Source organism: Myotis lucifugus, unplaced genomic scaffold (assembly GCF_000147115.1).
Source record: "Myotis lucifugus unplaced genomic scaffold, Myoluc2.0 scaffold_133, whole genome shotgun sequence".
Classification (NCBI taxonomy): Eukaryota; Metazoa; Chordata; class Mammalia; order Chiroptera; family Vespertilionidae; genus Myotis; species Myotis lucifugus.
In genome coordinates this window covers 2,122,442-2,141,458 of record NW_005871181.1, presented here as the reverse complement: position 1 = coordinate 2,141,458, position 19,017 = coordinate 2,122,442, and the positions used below count along the sequence as shown (strand labels likewise).

Sequence of the window (19,017 nt, the reverse complement as noted above, 5' to 3'; positions counted from 1 at the left end):
CCAGTAGAAATGCAGAAGTAGATGTAGACATCAGAACTCTAGAGAAAGGAGGTAGGCAACTACAAACAAAGGCCAGAACGTCATAGATGGAGCAAAAGAAAGAGGTTAGAGGTGAGAAAGAGTATTATCAGGATTTATGTCGTTTAGCCACATAAAATATATGTATGGATGAAAAGGCACATCATTCAAACTCCTGATTTAAAAACTGTCAGCCATAAATGTCTACATAACAATGACCACAAAGATAGCTTGTACTGCCCTGGCCATGCACCAAGAGGTCACAGTACAATTCCTGGTCCGGGCACATGCCCAGGTTTCGGGCTCAATCCCCCGTAGGGGGCATGTGGGAGGCAGCTGATTGATGTTTCTCTCTCTCTTCCTCTCTCTCTAAAATCAATAAAAACATATTTAAAAAAAGATATGGTATGCTACTCTTTTATGGTGATCCCTGCATTGAGTCATTACAACAATCCATTCTAAGGATGATCACACTGATCTACAGAGCAGAGAGGTAGGTGACTCATGCAAAGTTGCACAAGCATGTTGGGGAGCCAGATTTTAAATGTGGGGAGTCCTACCCCAGAGCCTCCACGCTTTACTGCCGCCATCACTGCCTTCCTTCAGAACCAGAATGCCAACGTCAATACCTCCATTGCCCTTGAAGTAGAATTCTATCAGTTTGATGCTGTTAACCCATCCACAGCATTGATCACGGTTGTTTATACAGCAATTTCAAGATTAAAAGCGCTTTTTATTGTACTATATATGTTTATTAGGACTGTCATCCTAAGCCCATTGCAATAGGCCCTAATGATATGGATAGGTAAAAGTGTTGAAGTGTTCATTAACTCTAAAATTTAATAAGTGTAAGGCGATCACGTAAGAAAGATGTGCAATGCTTGGTGCCCAGGGAGGTATGGAGGGACAGAAAACAGTCCTGACACAGCCCTGGTGACCACAAGGAACACAGAAGTAACTTCACCTGCGACTGAGGACCATTAGAGAATTGTCCTCTGCTTCTAGTATTACAGACCTTGAAACATACTTACATTTGTTGTTGTTGTTGTTAACTGTGTTTTTTTTTAATTTAATCTTTATTGTTAAAAGTATTACAGATGTCCCCCTCTTATTCCCCATTGACTCCCTCCACTCCACATCCACCCCTCCCAGGCCTTTACCACACTATTGTCTTTGTCCGTGGGTAAGGCATATAAATTCCCCAGTTAATGTCTCCCACCCTCCCCAACCTTTCTTCTGAGATTTGACAGTCTGTTCCATACTTCTGTGTCTCTGGATCTATTTTGTTGATCAGTTTATTTTGTTCATTAGATTCCACATATGAGTGAGATCATGTGATACTTGCCTTTCTCTGACGGACTTATTTCCCTTAGCAGAATACTCCTGGAAACATACTTTCTTAGACCTCTTAGGTCAACAGACGCTAAACACAGTGAGCAATCACCCCAAGTTACCAATCCTTTCAAACAGGTAAGCAGGAAAGAGCTCAGACCAGGCATCTCGATGGAGAACTATGGAAAGGCTAAGTTAAGAGGATGACAAGAAAGATTCTTAGTTTGAATACCAATGTGGAAAAGAGAGGAAGTGTTGGTACAGAAACCCACGACACACAGCTGGATGAGAGAGTGGCTACAGGAACTCACTGCTAGGCCATAGAGTAGGTTCATATAGTTGTTTTTTAATGACTATAGCCTAAATCTAGTATCCAAGGTTAAAGAAAGTCTAGGGTTCAAATCTGCCAGGGAAAAACTTGGCATTTTATTTATTTAGGGTTGTTTTTCTTAAAAAAAGCACTTTCTGGCAAAAGTACTCACTCTCAGTCATAGGAAAACAAATATTGGAACACCAAGGGTGTTGAAGGTCAGAATTAATGTGCTTTTATTAATTAGTTCATCTGAGGAAGTTCGCTCTGCTTGCACCTTTACCGCACCTGCATATAATCAGCTTGCCTTTAATGAAGTGCTCACATGCCTCAATTTACTAAAAACGATTAAAACAATAACAATAATGCAGAAATAGTAAGGACACGTAAAATATGTGCTTTTACGGCATATTGATTTTGGCTGCATGTCTCTCTCCCTGGATCGGTAATTAATTGCACCTCTGGATCCTACCGCATTTTCCTCCGGCCGTTTTGGGGAAGACAAATGAAATAGGAAGGGAACAACATGCGTGACAATCATGCGTGTCCTTGAGCAGCAATGATTAGGAAGAAAGTGCGCAGGGTTCTCATCTGCAAGATATTCAGCATCAGTCATCGCGTTTCCCGTGAGGACAAATAAAAGGGAATTGCATCCAAGCGCACAGTACGCTGGGTCCCCAGTGGTTTGCTACAAAGATCTCCCCAAAGGCAGTCGCCGGTTCCTGGGCAGGGTCACCAGGAAAGGCCCAGCTGAAAAGGCTGGTGTGATTGGCATCTAGCTGCTGCAATCATCAAACCTTCCCCCAAATGATCGTGGACCTGTTCCCACTAATAGGAAAAAGAAACAGTGAGGAGGACAGAGAGGGTCGCCTTTGGAATGCCAATCTGAGAGGTACCTTTCGTCTTCTGTTTTTACCGCCTTTCCTTTGGCTGACTAGCCTTGCACGGACAGGACTAACATCTTTATGTAAATCCAGTGCGCTGACTCTGAAATCCTGAACAAAACAAGTGTCTTTTTCTCTCTCTGAAGATGCAGTGATCTATCTGCCCTTCCGTTTGCATCTAGGAGGGATGGCTCTGTGGGCTATTTCTGTTTTGGATGAAGAAAGTGCTGTTAGCTCCATGTAACCAGGAGAATATCTCACCCTGTGATTCCTGGTTTTCTAGTGAGAGGATCACAACATTATTGTTGGATTTGCTGCTGCTCTGCACCCTCTGCTAGGACCTATGACCCATGAATGGAATTTCCATTGATACTGAGTAATTCTCCCAATAATCACCAAGTTATTCAGATCAGTAGAGATAGAGTAAACTTATGTTAATCTTCAATTGAGAACACATATAATAATAAAAGCGTAATATGCTAATTAGATCAGACATCCTTCCTTCCTGACAAAGCCGCAGCGGACAGGGCTGTGGCATAGACAGGCAGGGGCCAGGGCCAAGGCCTTGCACACATTTTGTGCATCGGGTCTCTAGCAATGTTATAAAAAAGAATCATGTAACTTAACAATCCATTTAAAAATATGTGTGTTTCTACACTCACAGATGCCTTGGTAATAATCTCTATTTTGAATTTTTGAGGTGACTTAATATTCTATAGTCACAGATTTAAAATTTGAAAGTTAAAGGTGTTGGTCAGTTAGTACAACCCTCAGTTTACTACATGGGCATGATGACACACACAGAAGTGTAGTTTGTCCAGTGTCTCAGTGCCAGGTAGATCAATTTAACAATTTCAGTAACAACATTAAATAGCACATTTTAATATAAATATTGCATATTATTCATTTCCCAGATATAACATTTAGGCAAACATATTTGGTATAAGTCACAGAAAATGAGGTAATAGAACGTTGGTTTTCGAAACTGCAGAAGACTTAGAAAAGCTCCTGTCCCACCACTGGCACTTACTTAATATTCATTAAAGGAGTAATAGGTTAACAGATAATATTTAATGAATGCGAACTAATCTGTGCGGCAGACACTGTGCAAAGTTTATTAGGTGGGCTATCTCCTGTAATCCTTCCCCTCCTAATAGGTATCAATACAGTAAGTAGTATTATTATCCCAATTTTAAAGAATCTTACCATTTGTGACAACATGGATGAACCTAGAGCAGTGGTCGGCAAACTCATTAGTCAACAGAGCCAAATATCAACAGTACAATGACTGAAATTTCTTTTGAGAGCCAAATTTTTTAAACTTAAACTATATAGGTAGGTACATTGTTATTAACTTAATTAGGGTAGTCCTAAGGCTTAGGAAGAGCCACACTCAAGGGGCCAAAGAGCCGCATGTGGCTCTCGAGACTCAGTTTGCCGACCACAGACCTAGAGGGTATTATGCTAAGGGAAATAAGTCAGATAGAGAAAGACAAATACCATAGGATTCCACTTATATGTGGCATCCCAAAACACAAAATAAATGAACAAACTCAGATATACAAATGGAGGTTTGCCAGATGGCAAGGGGCCAGGGGGCTGGGTGAAGAAGGCGAAGGGCGTAGTTAAGAAGCACAAATGCGCAGCTACAAAACAGTCCCGGGGATGCAAATATAGTCAACAATATTGTAATCACAGTAATATGGTAACACATGCAATAGATGTGTGGTCAGGTGGGTACTAGATTCATCAGTGGGATTACTTTGTAAGTTATATAATCCCTATTCTGCACACCTGAAACTAATATAATATTGAATGTCAACGGTAACTGAAAACAAACCATTTTTTAAGTATATAAAACAACACGCCCAATAACTTGATGTAAAGTTAAAGAGAGCTTTAAAAGTAAGGCAAAGCTACCACTATAAGGGCCCAGTGATGCCCCCAGACATGCCCGAATGCAGAAGAATTCCTCCTCCAGGAATCACCAAAGCTCCAGGGAGCAGTGCAAGCCAAAACTGTGATCTCCCTGCCTTGTCCTTCAAATGGCGTGTGCTCCAAACACATTTCTGTGCAGTTGGAGGCGTTGTTACAGACAGAAGGACCCTGCGTCGCAAGGCCTAACTTTTTTAAAGCAGCATTTGGAAGACTTCCCAGACACCACATCTGCCCGAGCCCGTGCACCTCGGAGGAGAAGGCCGGCTCCGGAGACAGCGCAGACGACTAAATGTATTAACGGCGGACGGGCCACTCCATCTTTCCTGCTGCAACAGTAGGTGATCCCATCAAAAATCTGTCTGCTGGCCGGCCGGCCATCCACGCTACGGGCTCACAGAGCACACCCAGGTGAGGGGAGCGCATGCTGCTCCGAATGTGGGGCCAGGGAGGGAGTTTCCGTTTCCATTCGAGAAAAAGTCTCCATTTTTACCCACAGATTCTTTTCCTTCCTTCCTTTGACTGTTATAAATACTAAGCAGAAGGGTCGCATTTTAGGGGGGTGAGTGGTTGACTTTCTAGCTCTCGGTGACGGTGCCCATGCACCAGGCCAGGTAAGTGCTCATTAATCCCAACACAGCCCAGCTGGAGGGCAATCATGATTCATTACACTCGCGCCTCCACAGCCAGCCTCACTCAGAGCACACTGTTTACTATGTTAGGATGTTAGGTGAGGAGAAAACAGTAATGCTCCAGCTACTGTTCCTAACGCAAATTCCATTTCACTGTCCCCAACCTATGAAACATTTATTTGTGTGTGTGTGTGTTTAATTGCATTTATTGGGGTGACACCGGTTATGAAATTATACAGGTTTCAGGTGCACAACTCAACAACTCACCATCTGTACACTGCACCGTGTGCTCACCACTCCATCACCATTTATCTCCCCCGTACCCTCCTCCACAGCCTCCCCTCCCCCTCCCCCTGGCAATCACTGCACTGTTGTCTGTGAACATGAGTTTTCTCTCTTTTTTCTCAATCTCTCCTCCACCCCACCACCACCCAGCTATTTGTTCCAAAATGACAAAAGCCTTTTTGAGTTTTACAGAAAAATACACACACACACACACACACACACACAGGCACACACATATATATTAATACTTTTGTAAATTGGGGAAAGTTATGTAGGAAGCCTAAAGAGTTACAGTTTTCTACCATCTATAGGGAAATGGTGCTCTGAAGTACTATACATCCTAGAGGTAACAACTTCCAGAATATTCTAGTAAGACCAGGAGCTGGGTGAGGCACATGAGTAGGGTTGGATGCTGTCCCTACTTAAATGCTTGGTATTGTGTTGGAGAAGTCTTCTCATTGATTCTCATTTCAAAACCACCACCACAACATCATAATAAAATGCGTTTATATTGATCACTGGGGTGTTCCGGCGCCTTTACATTCTGTGCCAGCAGCAGATGCCTTCCTCCATCGCAGGCCTATAGAAGGCATGTTTTCCCTGGAATACTGTTTCCTGTAATGCTTTCCACAGAACTTGGCGTATTAACAGTGGTTATACTTTCTAGAGAAGTTACATTGTGTAAGTGTTAGGAATACACACCCGAACAAAGTTAAAGAGCTTTCTTACATTCCTTTTAGAGCTTTAATAACCTGATGTGCCCCAGACCCTCCAAAGAGGGAGGAGGGCATTCCCCACTCATTTGCCCACAGAACTCTTCCCAGAGCCAGTGACTAATGTTCTGGAAAAAAAGTTCTAGAAACTTTGTCCAAGAGCCACGTTCATCACATACTTTGACCCAGGAAGACAGCTTTTCCCTATCTACTTTTTTCTTTCCTTTCTTCCACTTTCCCACCTTTCTCCAGAATCCCAAAAAGAAAGAGACATGTGGACACAATCAAGCCGAAGTTATCAAGGACTGAACTGGTGTTTCTATAAATAGGCATCGTACAAATTCATTGTAAAGGGATATCAAAATAACAGAAAAGCTTTTGGGTCTGCGTGCCTCTTCAATAAAGGGCCGTCAGACACACTCACCGGTGAAGTCTGTGTTGACGGGGTGAGTGGAGCTGGGAAATGTATAATATCCGTGTCCGGGGAAGCGAACTCCTTTCTCCGCCCTGGCCCCCGGGGCTGGGAGGGACGGCTCCCTCCTTTCCAGCTGATAGACGGGAGACGGGCCGTTCAGTTCTGCGGGCGGGAGCCAGCGAGCGCGGACGGCTGTGCCGCTGACCCCTTCGACCAGAGGCGGCCTCAGCTGGGCTGGCGCTAAACGTTAGAAAACACTTGTTACCTTCGAGACTTGGCTCCTGTCTCCCGACACAGATCCTCACACGTATGGACCCGTGCAACCGTGGGCATCACACTCGAAATCAAATTCTCAAGGATGTGTGTGGTTCTGGGAACCAAAACCACAAGATGGACTTTATCCACAACGTGACTAAACAGTTTGAGTGGCTAAGAGAAGATGGTGGTGGCCGGGAGGGCGCTGCCCTCCTGTGAGCAGAATGAGAGACACGTGTGTAAAAGCAGCAATTACCCCTGAGAGACACCGAGCGTTGAATGGACAGCTTCTGACATAAACAAGAGAAAGAGAGGAAATGCGGACCCTGAGACACCAGAAGAACCCGGGGCAGACAAGCAGAGGGGCATGGCTGTCTAGGTCCCCCCACCTTGGTGGCCACTGGGGGTCCAATGGGGGGCTCTGACCTACCTGCCAGGCCATGCAGCCTGTTCCTTACAGCAACGTTGCCTGGAGCCTTCTGCCTCTGAACAAAGGCAGTGGGGAGCAGGAATCACAGGGCTGGGCACCCACATCTGGCCTCCCGGCCTCCAGCGTCCCCTCCCTGCAGGCTGGTGCCCCAGGCACTGTGGGCACCTACCCAGCCCCAAGCAGTTTCCCCAAACTACCCGGCACCTGGAACCTGCACACACAGGTCCCTTCTACAAGAGACCACCTTTGGTACAACAAGCAAGAGAGAGACTGCATAGAGAAGACTGGGCAGCCCAGAGAACGCTCTAAGAGCTGCGGAATTACCGAGGTCAGAGCTCAGAGAGCCTCCTTAAGGGCCACCTCCAAAGGGTGGGCAGGGCCTCTATCTAGATGCTCCTGGCTGCCTACAAGGTCTCCTGAAGCCCATCCACCAATCAGAGGCAGCCATCAGGATCCACTCTCACACCTACAGGCACCTGGCGCCTCCACCCAGCGCTGCTCCAGCTGGTAGGCCTGAGCCACCATCTCCTCCCTCCCACCAGCCTCCAATTCCACCTGGCACACAGGCTACAGAGGGCCAGCTTCCATATGGGCTCCTTTCGTGAGGCTGGAAGAGACAGCTCTCTTGTCTAATTTATGTAAGCAAACACAGAAAGTCAAACAAAACGAAAACACAGGAAAAATATCTCTCAAATGAAGGAACAAGAAAAGGCCCCAGAAAAAAGGAAACCCTAAGGAAATGGGTGTAAGTCACTTGCTTAATAAAGAATTCAAAGAAACGGTCATAAGGGTGCTCATCCAACCTGAGAGGAACTTAGGGAGAAGGTCAACAAAGAAAAGTGTAAAAAGAACTAAGCAGACCTGAAGAATACAATTGAAATAACACACACACACACACACACACACACACAAACACACTCTAGAGGCAATTAACAGCAGACTAGCTAACACAGAAAACCAGATCAGAGATGTCAGAGAGAGACTAGTGGTAACTGGCCAAACAGAACAGCAGAAAGAAAAAATAAAAAAAAAATACCCACAAAGATACTTTGCGGGACCTCTAGGATAGCATCAAATGCTCAAACACTGGCATTATAGGGATTTCCCAAAAGGAGAAGAAAAAGAGAAAGGAATGGAAACTGTATTTAAAGAAATATGGCTGATAAGTTTCCTCACCTGGGAAAGGAAACAGATCTAGTTCCAAACTAGATGAACCCAAAGAAACACACACAAGACATATTGTAATGAAAACGGCAAAAGCTGAAGACAGACCATCTCGAAGGAAGCAAGAGAAAAAAAATTACATACAAAGGAAACCCTATAAAACTGTCATCTGATTCTTCAGCAGCAACTTTACAGGCCGGAGGGGCAGGACATCTAGAAAGTGCTGAAAAAAGGGACCCTACAACCTAAAACAATTTACCCAGCGAGGTTATCATTCAGAAGTGACGGGGAGAGAGAGTTCCCTGGACAAACAAAAACCAAAGGACTTCATCAACACTAAACCAGTTTGACAAGAAATGTTACAGGCGTTTCTTTCCAAATATACAATAGATGCAGCATATCAGACATTTCAAAAGCTACTATGAAGGTTAAAAGAAAAAGAGGATCAAAATCAGCTCAAACTGCAATAAGTAGTTAGGAGACAAACAACACAAGTCAATGTAAAACATCATATCAAAAACATAAAATGTGCCACTGGCTGATGTCGCTCAGTTGGTTGGGTACCTGGGGTTACATGTTGTTAGGGAGCATGCAGAAGGCAGCCAATCAATGTTGCCCTCTCACACGGATCTCTCTCTCTCTCTCTCTCTCTCTCCCTCCCTTCCTCTCTCTAAAAAAATAAAATTAATGAAAAGAAATCTTCTATACATACATACATAATTGCTTTCAGTTTTGCAAAAACAAAATTCTGTATCATTGCAAGGCACTGTTATTAGTAGCCAACAACACATCTTTTAAATTGCATGTGATAAAAGATCAAAGAACATATCTCATCCACATTCAAAATCTACCAGTATTTACTTACAAAAAATCTTATAAATGTAACTATAAAATGGAACTTCAATATCCATCATTTCAAAGAATAACAACATACAAAGTCTGTTTTCACGTGGAATAAAATTACAATGTTCTTACATTTTTTGCAATAGCTCTGTAATCTGATTTCTAGTCTGTCTCTTCTGTTTATAGCGGGTCTTTTATAAAATGCTTGATAATATACATTCTTCTCTATGCGGCATTTATTGCTTTATAATCTGATTAATAGCATATCATTATGCATAAATTTACACTTGCAAAATTTATGTAGTGTGGAGTCTGAACATCTTCGGGTAAGAACTGAAGGCTAAACGAGCAGAAGCTCTTGCCGATGGCAGGTCTTTAAAATCAAATCTCCTTATTTATCTTTCAGGGAGAGTTTGTTGTCTATGAAGACTGCAGGACCGTGTCAACATCTCAAAACATCATCAACTTTGCATATGAAGAGAGGGCTCCGGGAATGAACAACCCTCCCACGTTCCAGGAGTGTGTGGGGAGCAGGCTAGCATAAGACATCTGCAGGCACCGTGTCAATAGAAAAGGATTTTGACTTTTTCTCTGAGACTCAGTTGGCAACTGGCCTGCTTCCACTGCTATCCAATCAGTGACCAGAAGAGCAGACCCCCACCCCCAGACTCTCAGAGATCACGCAGTGCTGCCCTGTTGACTTTTCTCTGACGAGGAAAAAAGGAACAAATACTATTGTCCTGCTGCCTTCTTTGTTCAGGAGTCTCCAAGAGAGAGTATGTGTAGTGAAACTGAACTGGAAAAGGAGACACTTAAGGCTGTCGCCTGGCTCTCTAAGTCCCTCCGTATGGAACAGTGGCGAATCCATTATTTTGTGTCTCTGTTCTTCCACACCCTGTTTGCTGAGGAGTACATTGGGCCTGATTATGTCTAGGATCTCTTCATTTCAAAGGTCCATGACTGGACATTTCCAAGCCCTGCCTCCCAAGCAGTAAGCCAGGAGGGGTATGGACATATGGATCCCCTTCAGCTCTGAGCCCCATGTTCCTTGACCCCAGTCCGGCCTATAAATGACTTTTCTGTGTTCTATGATGTAAGGAAAAGCCAGAAAGTACTGCTTTAGGAGACTTTATGGGACTTCCCCTTCTTGGCGAATAAACATGGCCTTCGTCCACCATCATCCTGGACATCAACAGGAACCGGCACAGAAGGAGGACCCTCCATGGGAGGAGGGAGGAGGAGGTGTGATTTCTGAACTGCGATTGGACCAGCAATGATGACAGGGAGCACCATTCCCTGGCATCCACCGTTAATAAAAGGCCGTTGCTTGGACTGTAATTATGGCATTCTTGCTACCCAAACTTGAAGCTTTTATGGGGCTTCTGCAATTATCTACTTAAATGCATCGTAACACTTGCTTCTCTGACAGCAAAGTATTGATTTTTTAATCATTTTCAAGTCTCCTCCAGCACAAATAAATGTACTACAGTTACAGTTAATGCACTGTGTACATGCATTAACCGCGGGCGCGCCGCCATTCATTACTTGGCGATACAGAGAGCTGAAGTCTGGCTCCTCAGAAAGTAGTGCAAGGATTCGACATCAGGATGGAAGCTGCCACTGTCCTTGGTGCTCCCAATCCTCTAACTTCTGGGGACCTTTTTAAATAGGGTACTTAGGCCTAAAAAAGGACGGGGTGCTGAATAAAATCTTTTATATATGTCAGTGTGGATGAAATTAAAACTCATCTCACTGAGAAGATAGGGTTTATATATCCCTAAAGGTGTCACTGCGGAACCTATGGCAGCTTTGCTCAGATGCATTTTGGTCCATTTCTTTCCTTGCACATATTTAGGACGCATCTATCAAAATACTTGGGTAATATATCTACATCTCTATCTCTATATATACATATACACATAGACATATGTATGTATATAGGCTGATTCAATTTTTACATATTATAATTGTGATGCTTTAATGCCGTACAACAATTAGCATATTATAAAGCTAAAACAGTGTTTTAAAAGGTGTGAATTCCGAATGCCATTTCTGTGCCCCACAAGGGCCAAGTGCAGCCCCCGCTAAAGTCACATATCTCAACACAGACCTGGCGACAGAGGTCATCGCGTATTTTACCCATGAGCCTTTTCCTGCGGTGGTGCATCCGCACATTCAAAATTAAAGCTGGTGAGTCAAAGCAGTTAATTTTGTTTTGTGAGAAATAATATCATTTTAGTTTTAGCATCTAAGACAGATGCCAGCGTTTCCCTCTGAACAGATGGTAATTCCATCTAATAGTGCATCTCTGTATTAGTGAGGTCTGTTGTGTATACAAACAGTAATAAACAGTAGGTAAGGATCAAAATAAATTTTAATTGTTGACATTAAATTCTGGCAGCCACAGTTCTGAGGCGGCAGTACTCCTTTTTCAAGCCTGTCAGATTTACGGAGGCTTGCGGGGCTTTGCCGGAAGCCGCCCCATCCCAGTTCCAATAGAGAAATGTTCCAGGGCTGCCAGTTACTGGTTTGCACCGGGATGCCTATTGTCCTACACTGAGATGATTCTTCCAGAATGACAGGGAAACGGTGCGCCTGTGACAGCCTGCCAGGATTTCTTCTAGAATGGCCTTGAAGGACTGAACGTTTAATGAAGAGGTTGATATACAGCGGTTCTCAAACTGTGGGTCGCGACCCCTTTGGCAGTCGAACGACCCTTTCACAGGGGTCGCCTAAGACCATCCTGCATATCAGATATTTACATTACGATTCACAACAGTAGCAACATTACAGTTATGAAGTGGCAACGAAAATAATTTTATGGTTGGGTCACAACATGAGGAACTGTATTTAAAGGGCCAGAAGGTTGAGAACCACTGATATAAAGTGTTAGGTCCCATGGTTACATTGGGGAGGGGGCACAGTATTATCACAGCCACTTGGGTATCTTGCTCAGTAAGGGTCTCCCATTCAACTGATGCTATTCTATGTGCAAATCCGGGCATTCCTGAACTATCCGAGAGTGACATCATTCCTATCTTTGGTTGGCTTTGCCCAAGTCTGAAGGATTTCCCTGACACCACAGCTCCCATCAACGGCTCTTCTATAGGCTTGGCCAAGTGCGCCAACCAGCACCCATTTGGCTCTCCGAGTGCCTCCAGCGACCTGGTATTACCAGTTGCCGTGGCTATTTATTTTGGGAAGTTGCCATGTTTAAAAAAAAAGAATCATTAAAAAAAAAGAGTCTGGCATTCAGGTAACTGTTCAATAACAAACATGCTTTGCAATCATATTTCTTTAAAAAATAGATGCATTTTTTTAATCATGAAAAATATATTGCTTCCACCATATGGGACAACCAACGACTCGCCGACCGATTTAAGCGGCAGCATATTGAGCTGACCATATGTTACAGTGCTGCGGAATGGCTGAGTGATTCATGCCCGTCACATTCTAGTATATCAATTAAAGCTCCTTGAAGTCTGCATGATTTGTGTCTCTGTTATTAAACCCCCTGCTAAATTCATCCCCACTTTTCATCCCACTTACACATCTGTTATAAATCTCGAGGAGTGCGGCATGATTCATGGCAATCTGGGAGCAAATTCTTCTCCTTGTAATTAACAGTAAATTGTTTTACTGCCATGCGATGAATTTTTCAGTTATATTGCAAATGAACTCCTAAATGTGCGGTTCTTGCCGAAGAACCGACTTATATCATTAGGCAATTAAAAAGTATTGCTCTGAACCAAAAGCTTTTAATCAAGGGAGATTCAACTTGAACATCGCTGAAGAGCGGTGGAATCTGACGCGTGGGGAAAACTGTAAAGGCATTTCTGGTGTTGAAAGGGCAAAACAGACCAACAAACAAGAGCCCTTCCTGCTGCTGGGGATGTCGCGGATGCTGAGGGCTGCCTGAGCACCTGAGCCAGCACCCTGCGCATCTCGCAGCTCCTGAAGAGGAACTGCCATTCCCAGATTTCTCCGGTTGCCTTCCACGCCTCTCACGAAAGCGCTGCCTGGATTCTTGGAATAAATAATTGGATAATTAGCCCCGCTGAATCATCAGAGGATTCCGGTGCTGTTCGAGTGTTCTTGTCAGAGGTGAAGCCAATTCATTTCGGCTCCCTCTGCAGCTCTTCGCAGAGGCTGTGATTTTAAACCCCCTCCCCCCGTTTCCCGGCAGCAGCCTCAGATTCATGAGTCCATACATCAAGTCGGTAGTTTAACAACAAATGGAATTAAATTCAAAGAAGGGAAACTAATTGAAGGACAGCAACAGAAGTGTTTGGTAATGTGCTTTTTAATATGGCACGCCGCATTTGCATGATAATTTTTTCCTTTTTAGCGTGGAGCCGAAAGTGACTGGCTTAATGAGGGATTATTCAAGACAGGAGCGAACCAAATGCATTCATAACTCAGAACAAAGATTGTATTATGAAACAAAAAGCAGCGGCGACCTCACAGAAGTAACAGGATGATTGGTTTATGCATTATGAATAAAAAGATAGAAAAATATTTATATTGGTATTCACTAATGACTATATGTACAAGATTGTTGTAATTAAAATTATAAATTAACATATTAAGAGTGCTTGTTTAATCACTCTGGGCCCTATTCGCAGTGAAAAGACTTAGGTACCTGCATGCAAAACAATGTGTGTTTTCAACCCAGCAGCCAAGAGCCTGTACATTTTACTTTGGATTCAGAGAAAAAAGCTTAATGCACCACTAATTACTTGCTTAATGGGAGATGGGCTCATCTGAGCTCGCGGTGCAGAGGTCAATTTCTGACGGCAAAGGAAAGAGCAGTGTCCCTCCAGGACCGGATCTCCCAAAGAAATTTCTCTTAAAAAAAGGTTTAAAGTGTACTTCATTTGCAAAGGATAGAGATGCACAGATTTCCTCCATTAAAAGGGTAATTCTCAAGGATAACAAAGACTCTAAGAGGGTTCAGTCCGAAGCTCATTACCCTCAGGCCCTTGGAAGAAACTCCAAAGCCAGGGCTCAAATCGCCTGAAGATTTTACAATGGAGACAGAAGCAGCCGCTCCAGGGAGAACCCCTCCCTCAAGTCGGATTCCAGGCTTTGCCCTGGCACGAAAACTAGAGGAGTAATGATGGAATATTCTAAATGAAACACACCAATTCTAAGCTTATATCGAATTGAAACACACAGGTGCGCGCACACACACACACACACACACACACACTTAAAGCACAAGAAAGCAAATTATAATTCTCAAGCCTTTAATGAAACAGTCAGATAAATCTTTACAAGTGTCTTTCTCATTTATCTGACTGAGATTTAAGGAAGACACATTTTCATGATTTAGCTGGATACTACTTGTGATTTTTGGTACTTTTTTTAAAAAAAGTTTGTAAATGTGGTTGGCTTCTTTTGATCTCCAGTAATGAGCTCATATGAACTGAATTTAGATTCACAAGTGAAATTTGCCCCCAAACCACCAGAATTCACTGGAGTAATATATATCCTCCAAATTGCCATTTTATTACTAGAAGACAACATACAGGTGAAAGTCAACTTTCAGTCATTTCCTACATCAAACCTGTTGACGATTCTAAAGGCTTGGCTTTCCCATTGCTGAGTTCTCTATCTTAATATCTGTGCTACATGCAGATATATAATCTCAAGACAAGTTTTAGGAAGAACCATAGAACTCGCTGCAGCCACTGTGGTTGGTGGCAGCACAGACATCATGGCTGCACTGAATGGGGAGGACTGGGTTTCAAGGTCATTTTTCCTGCTTTACTCTTTGCAGGCCCAGGGCGTGTCTAGTCTCTAGGGACAGGCATGTCTCCCTTCAGTTCCTTTAGTTTGTGTCTCCACTCAGCCGGCCAGGGTCTTATCTGGAAGACAGGGCCTGTGCACACAGCACCCGAGACCAGGCATGCGAGCTGCCTGTGGGAGCCGCCTGGGAATGTAGCCTGAAGGAGAGGAGGCTGGGGCAGAGGCACTGTTATGGAAAAACTTATTGCAAGTGATGTCATGAGGAAGAGAAACAGACTGAGGACAGCCCCCGGGGAGTAGAAAAAGAATGTTAAATAGAAGCCGCAGGGAGATCGCTCAGATCAATATAAGAAAACACCTTTTAGAAGAGGTGTGACTTGCCTGAGAGGTAGGAGCTGCCCTACCACTAAAGCTATCAGACTGTTGGACAAACACTTGGGAGGGATGTTATAAAGAAGATATTATTAGCCCGGCTGGTGTGTCAGTGGTTGAGCATTGACCTATGAACCAGGAGGTCAAAGTTCAATTCCACGGAGCACCTAGCTGAAATGCATGTAGATGAAATATGACTGGACTATAGATTAAATACATAAAAGTACAGAGTCCTGTCATAGAGATAATAAAACATAATTTCTTGGAATTTGGGAGTCGTTCTCATGGATGGAAAATTTGAAGAAACACAAATTCCTTGGATGAGATCATTTGAACGCAACGAGGTTTACCAGAATGAAAACAAAATAAGACAACAGACTCGCGCACTGGACCTGAAGACAGGAAGAGGGTCTAGGGAATGTTTTGTAGCGGGATATTTGTGCACCATCTGTCATTCATGTCGGAGACTTTTCCACTCACAGCAGGACATTTTCTTAAGGAGCCCCAGGAAACCAAGCCTTGTTGGGCGGCTGATGGAAAACTGATTTGAAAATAGACTAAAAGCCCTATAATTGTGTTATCCAGGTAATAATACAGGTAATCCTGTTTGCATTGAGTCTGGTTTTTTTCTAAGTGAAGCAAGCAAATATATGTACAAACCACTTCCTACTATGACCATAGTGGACAAGTCTTTACTTTTTATAAACTTAGCACATTCTTATGAATACTAAATAAATTAATAAGTACACCACTGTCTATCTAATAAAGGCAAAATATACCACCAGCAGGGCAGCCTGGTAATTCCCAATGTCTGCCTCTGGTTCCCTAACAGAGCTGTGAGTAGACCCACCCCCAAAAAAGGTCAAGACCGAGGGACGAGATAGTCTGAGCCCTCATAAGAAGCCTCCTGCCAGGCTGGTGTGTCTCAGTGGTTGAGCATCAACCTACGAAGGAGGTGGTCACAGTTCCATTCCCTGTCAGGGCTCGATCCCTAGTGGGGAGTGTGCAAAAGGCAGCTGATCAATGGTTCTCTCTCATCATTGATGTTTCTCTCTCTCTCTCCCCCCTTCCTCTCTGAAATCAATTAAAAAAGAAGAAGGCCCCTGAATACGTCTAACAATTGTCAGGGCATCACCATGATCTGGGATGGTGGCTGAGCCCAGGGGCTTCTCTGCACTTAATTCTATTTCTTATTATGGTAACAGCTGCAACTCAGGACTCCTAGGCACCTCTTACACTTGTTTATTTTTCTGGTTAAAAAGGCAAAGGTAGTAGCAATCAGGATGAGTGAGGGAGCAGGAGAAAGCAAAAGACAAATATAAAGTCCAAACGGGAGAAGGGGTTGAGCTTTGTAGGTGTTCGTTTATAAATACACAGTATATTTTTCATGGCCGTGGAAACTGGCTTACCTGCTGGCAACGTCTGCCCTGCTCCCGAAGCACTGGTTACACAACCAACTGAATTGCAGAGGGAAACAGTGAAGTTGTAGGTCCTGTAAGGTTTCAGTCCACTTACAATATAGGACAGCTGCTGGGGTTCAGTCCTGGCCAACACCTTCCAGGCAAAAAAAAAAAAAAGAAAAAAGTCAGATAGTAGATAATCTATGTGAAAAATATCACCTTGGCCGTCCAAGTTCCATGAATTCAAACAGAAGGAGGTACTGCCAATCACTCTTAGGAGAAGAGAATTTGTTGGAAGAGTCTCAACAAGCAAGGGTTTAATTGATAATCATCCAATCACACTGTTTTATGGGGTGATAATGCAGTTCCTGAGTGGATAAGTGAGGAACCCACATTATTGCCCTATAAAGCAGCGTGGCGGTATGGTTATTGTCTCCGATGGTGAAGATAAAGGATGGTGACACTGTCATTGTTATCATGAAAAAGTCCAATTAAAACCATAGGGCTTGGCCAAAGCTACCCCCGCGCAGCAATGCCCACATGCTATTCGATGGAGATGGTACAGAAAGATGTCACTTTGCTAAATCAATCCCATCATTTTCTTTAAAACAAAACAGAACAAAACAAAACAAAAAATAAACACATTACTGAGCAGCCACATGAAGTCAATTCTCAATTATCTTTCTTATGCAAATAAACACATATGCATTAGATCAAACAGTTATATTTTTTGAAATGGTGTCTTTATCACACAGTCTCGGATGAAATAGCAGATATGAGCAAAGGAGACCGGGAGGAACTCCCTAGTCCATAAACAAGTAATTAAATAACCAACACTGAGAGTTGGGCCCGTCATTCTAACTAGAAATGATCAAAGCATCCATGTAAATTTGCTTGGTCTGTAGACACAAAGAACCACTGGAAATTCTACTGAGAAAAAAAAAAGTCATTGAAATGGAGAGTATAACAATAAGCATGAGTAAGTACAAAACTGTTTCTGCTAAGGATTGGTGATATAAAAAGAGATCACAAAGTCTTTCATAAATACAAATACATTCCATAAATATGAAAACTTGTAAAGGTTAGTCATATATGCAGGAATTTTCTACATATTTTCCCTTTAGAAGTACAATAAAATTCATTTGGAATATTTGCTTGAGTCTTGATTTTAAATTTTTATAACCTAGGTGAGTAGTTCTAAAAAACAGTGTGATTAGAATTTATTTATTTTTAAAAATCTATTTTTGTGATTTTTTTTATAGAGAGGAAGGGAGAGAGAGAGTTAGAAAAATTGATGAGAAACACCTTACTAGGGATTCAGCCTACAACCAAGGTACATGCTCTTGACTGGAATCAAACCCAGGACCCTTCAGTCTGTGGGCCGATGCTCTATCCATTGAGTCAAACCAGTAAGGGCTAGAATTTAAATTACATCATTTACATATGGTTTCAGAAATAAAGGTGATTTCAAAGTATCTAAAAATCGGGGAATAATTTAAAACTGTGGAACCATTTCATTGCAATTACATTTAGAAATCAGGAAAACAACAGACACTGAATTAATCCTTTCTCTCTCTCATTATAAAATGGTTATTGAGGATATAACTTTTACCATTTTTGCCACATGACTTAAAATTTTCTAAATAAAATACAACTTAAAAATGGGTAAAACTTACTTCACATTGCTATAAAAATTTATCCCGTTTAGAACAACCTGGTGTTATTGATGTAGATTTTTGGAAAACAAAATTGTTTTTAGTATAAATATGTTAAGGTGTATGTGTCTTCTGTATTCTCTCATGTTCTGGGAGAGCACACCCCAGGTCTGGGAATGCTGTTCCGACCACGGTGCCAAGTCACAGGGAGGCCGCCAGCACCCAGAGGAGGACAGGACCCGGGTTTGTTGCAAGCAGACAGACCAACCACTTTGGACATGAAGCCTCGCAGATGCTATGCTACCAGAGGTGATTGGAGTGGGAGACGGCGCTATGAGACCCTGTAGCAAGGCCACAATAAGAGAATCACTAGGTAGACACCTAGGGTGTGGAGCAAAGACTTATCACAGGATGGAAACCACATACCATTTACTAGAGCTGCTAGCATGCTATTGGGCCTCAGAAAAAGAAAACTGAGTAAGGAACATTAGCTGGCCATGCAGCCAAAGCTACTCCTCATGAGCTTTGTGGGACATGCCAAGTCTTAAGGTCGGGTGCGCCTAACAGAAATTCATCATCAAAGGGAAGTGGTATCGGGAAATGGACATAAGGCACAACATGCT

The 19,017-nt window shown here is 43.0% G+C and overlaps 1 protein-coding gene across 1 annotated transcript in view; it reads right to left on the bottom strand.

Moving 5' to 3' along the window:
- The window catches only part of USH2A (usherin), a 295,540-nt gene that overhangs the window by 178,227 nt on the left and 98,296 nt on the right, over window positions 1–19,017 (bottom strand). The window contains exons 19-20 of the mRNA XM_006094330.1: window positions 16,749–16,893; window positions 6,534–6,764 (exon numbers count right to left, since the gene is read on the bottom strand). Of these exons, the coding sequence (XP_006094392.1) occupies window positions 6,534–6,764; window positions 16,749–16,893 (376 nt within the window). The remainder of the gene's footprint in view (window positions 1–6,533; window positions 6,765–16,748; window positions 16,894–19,017) is intronic.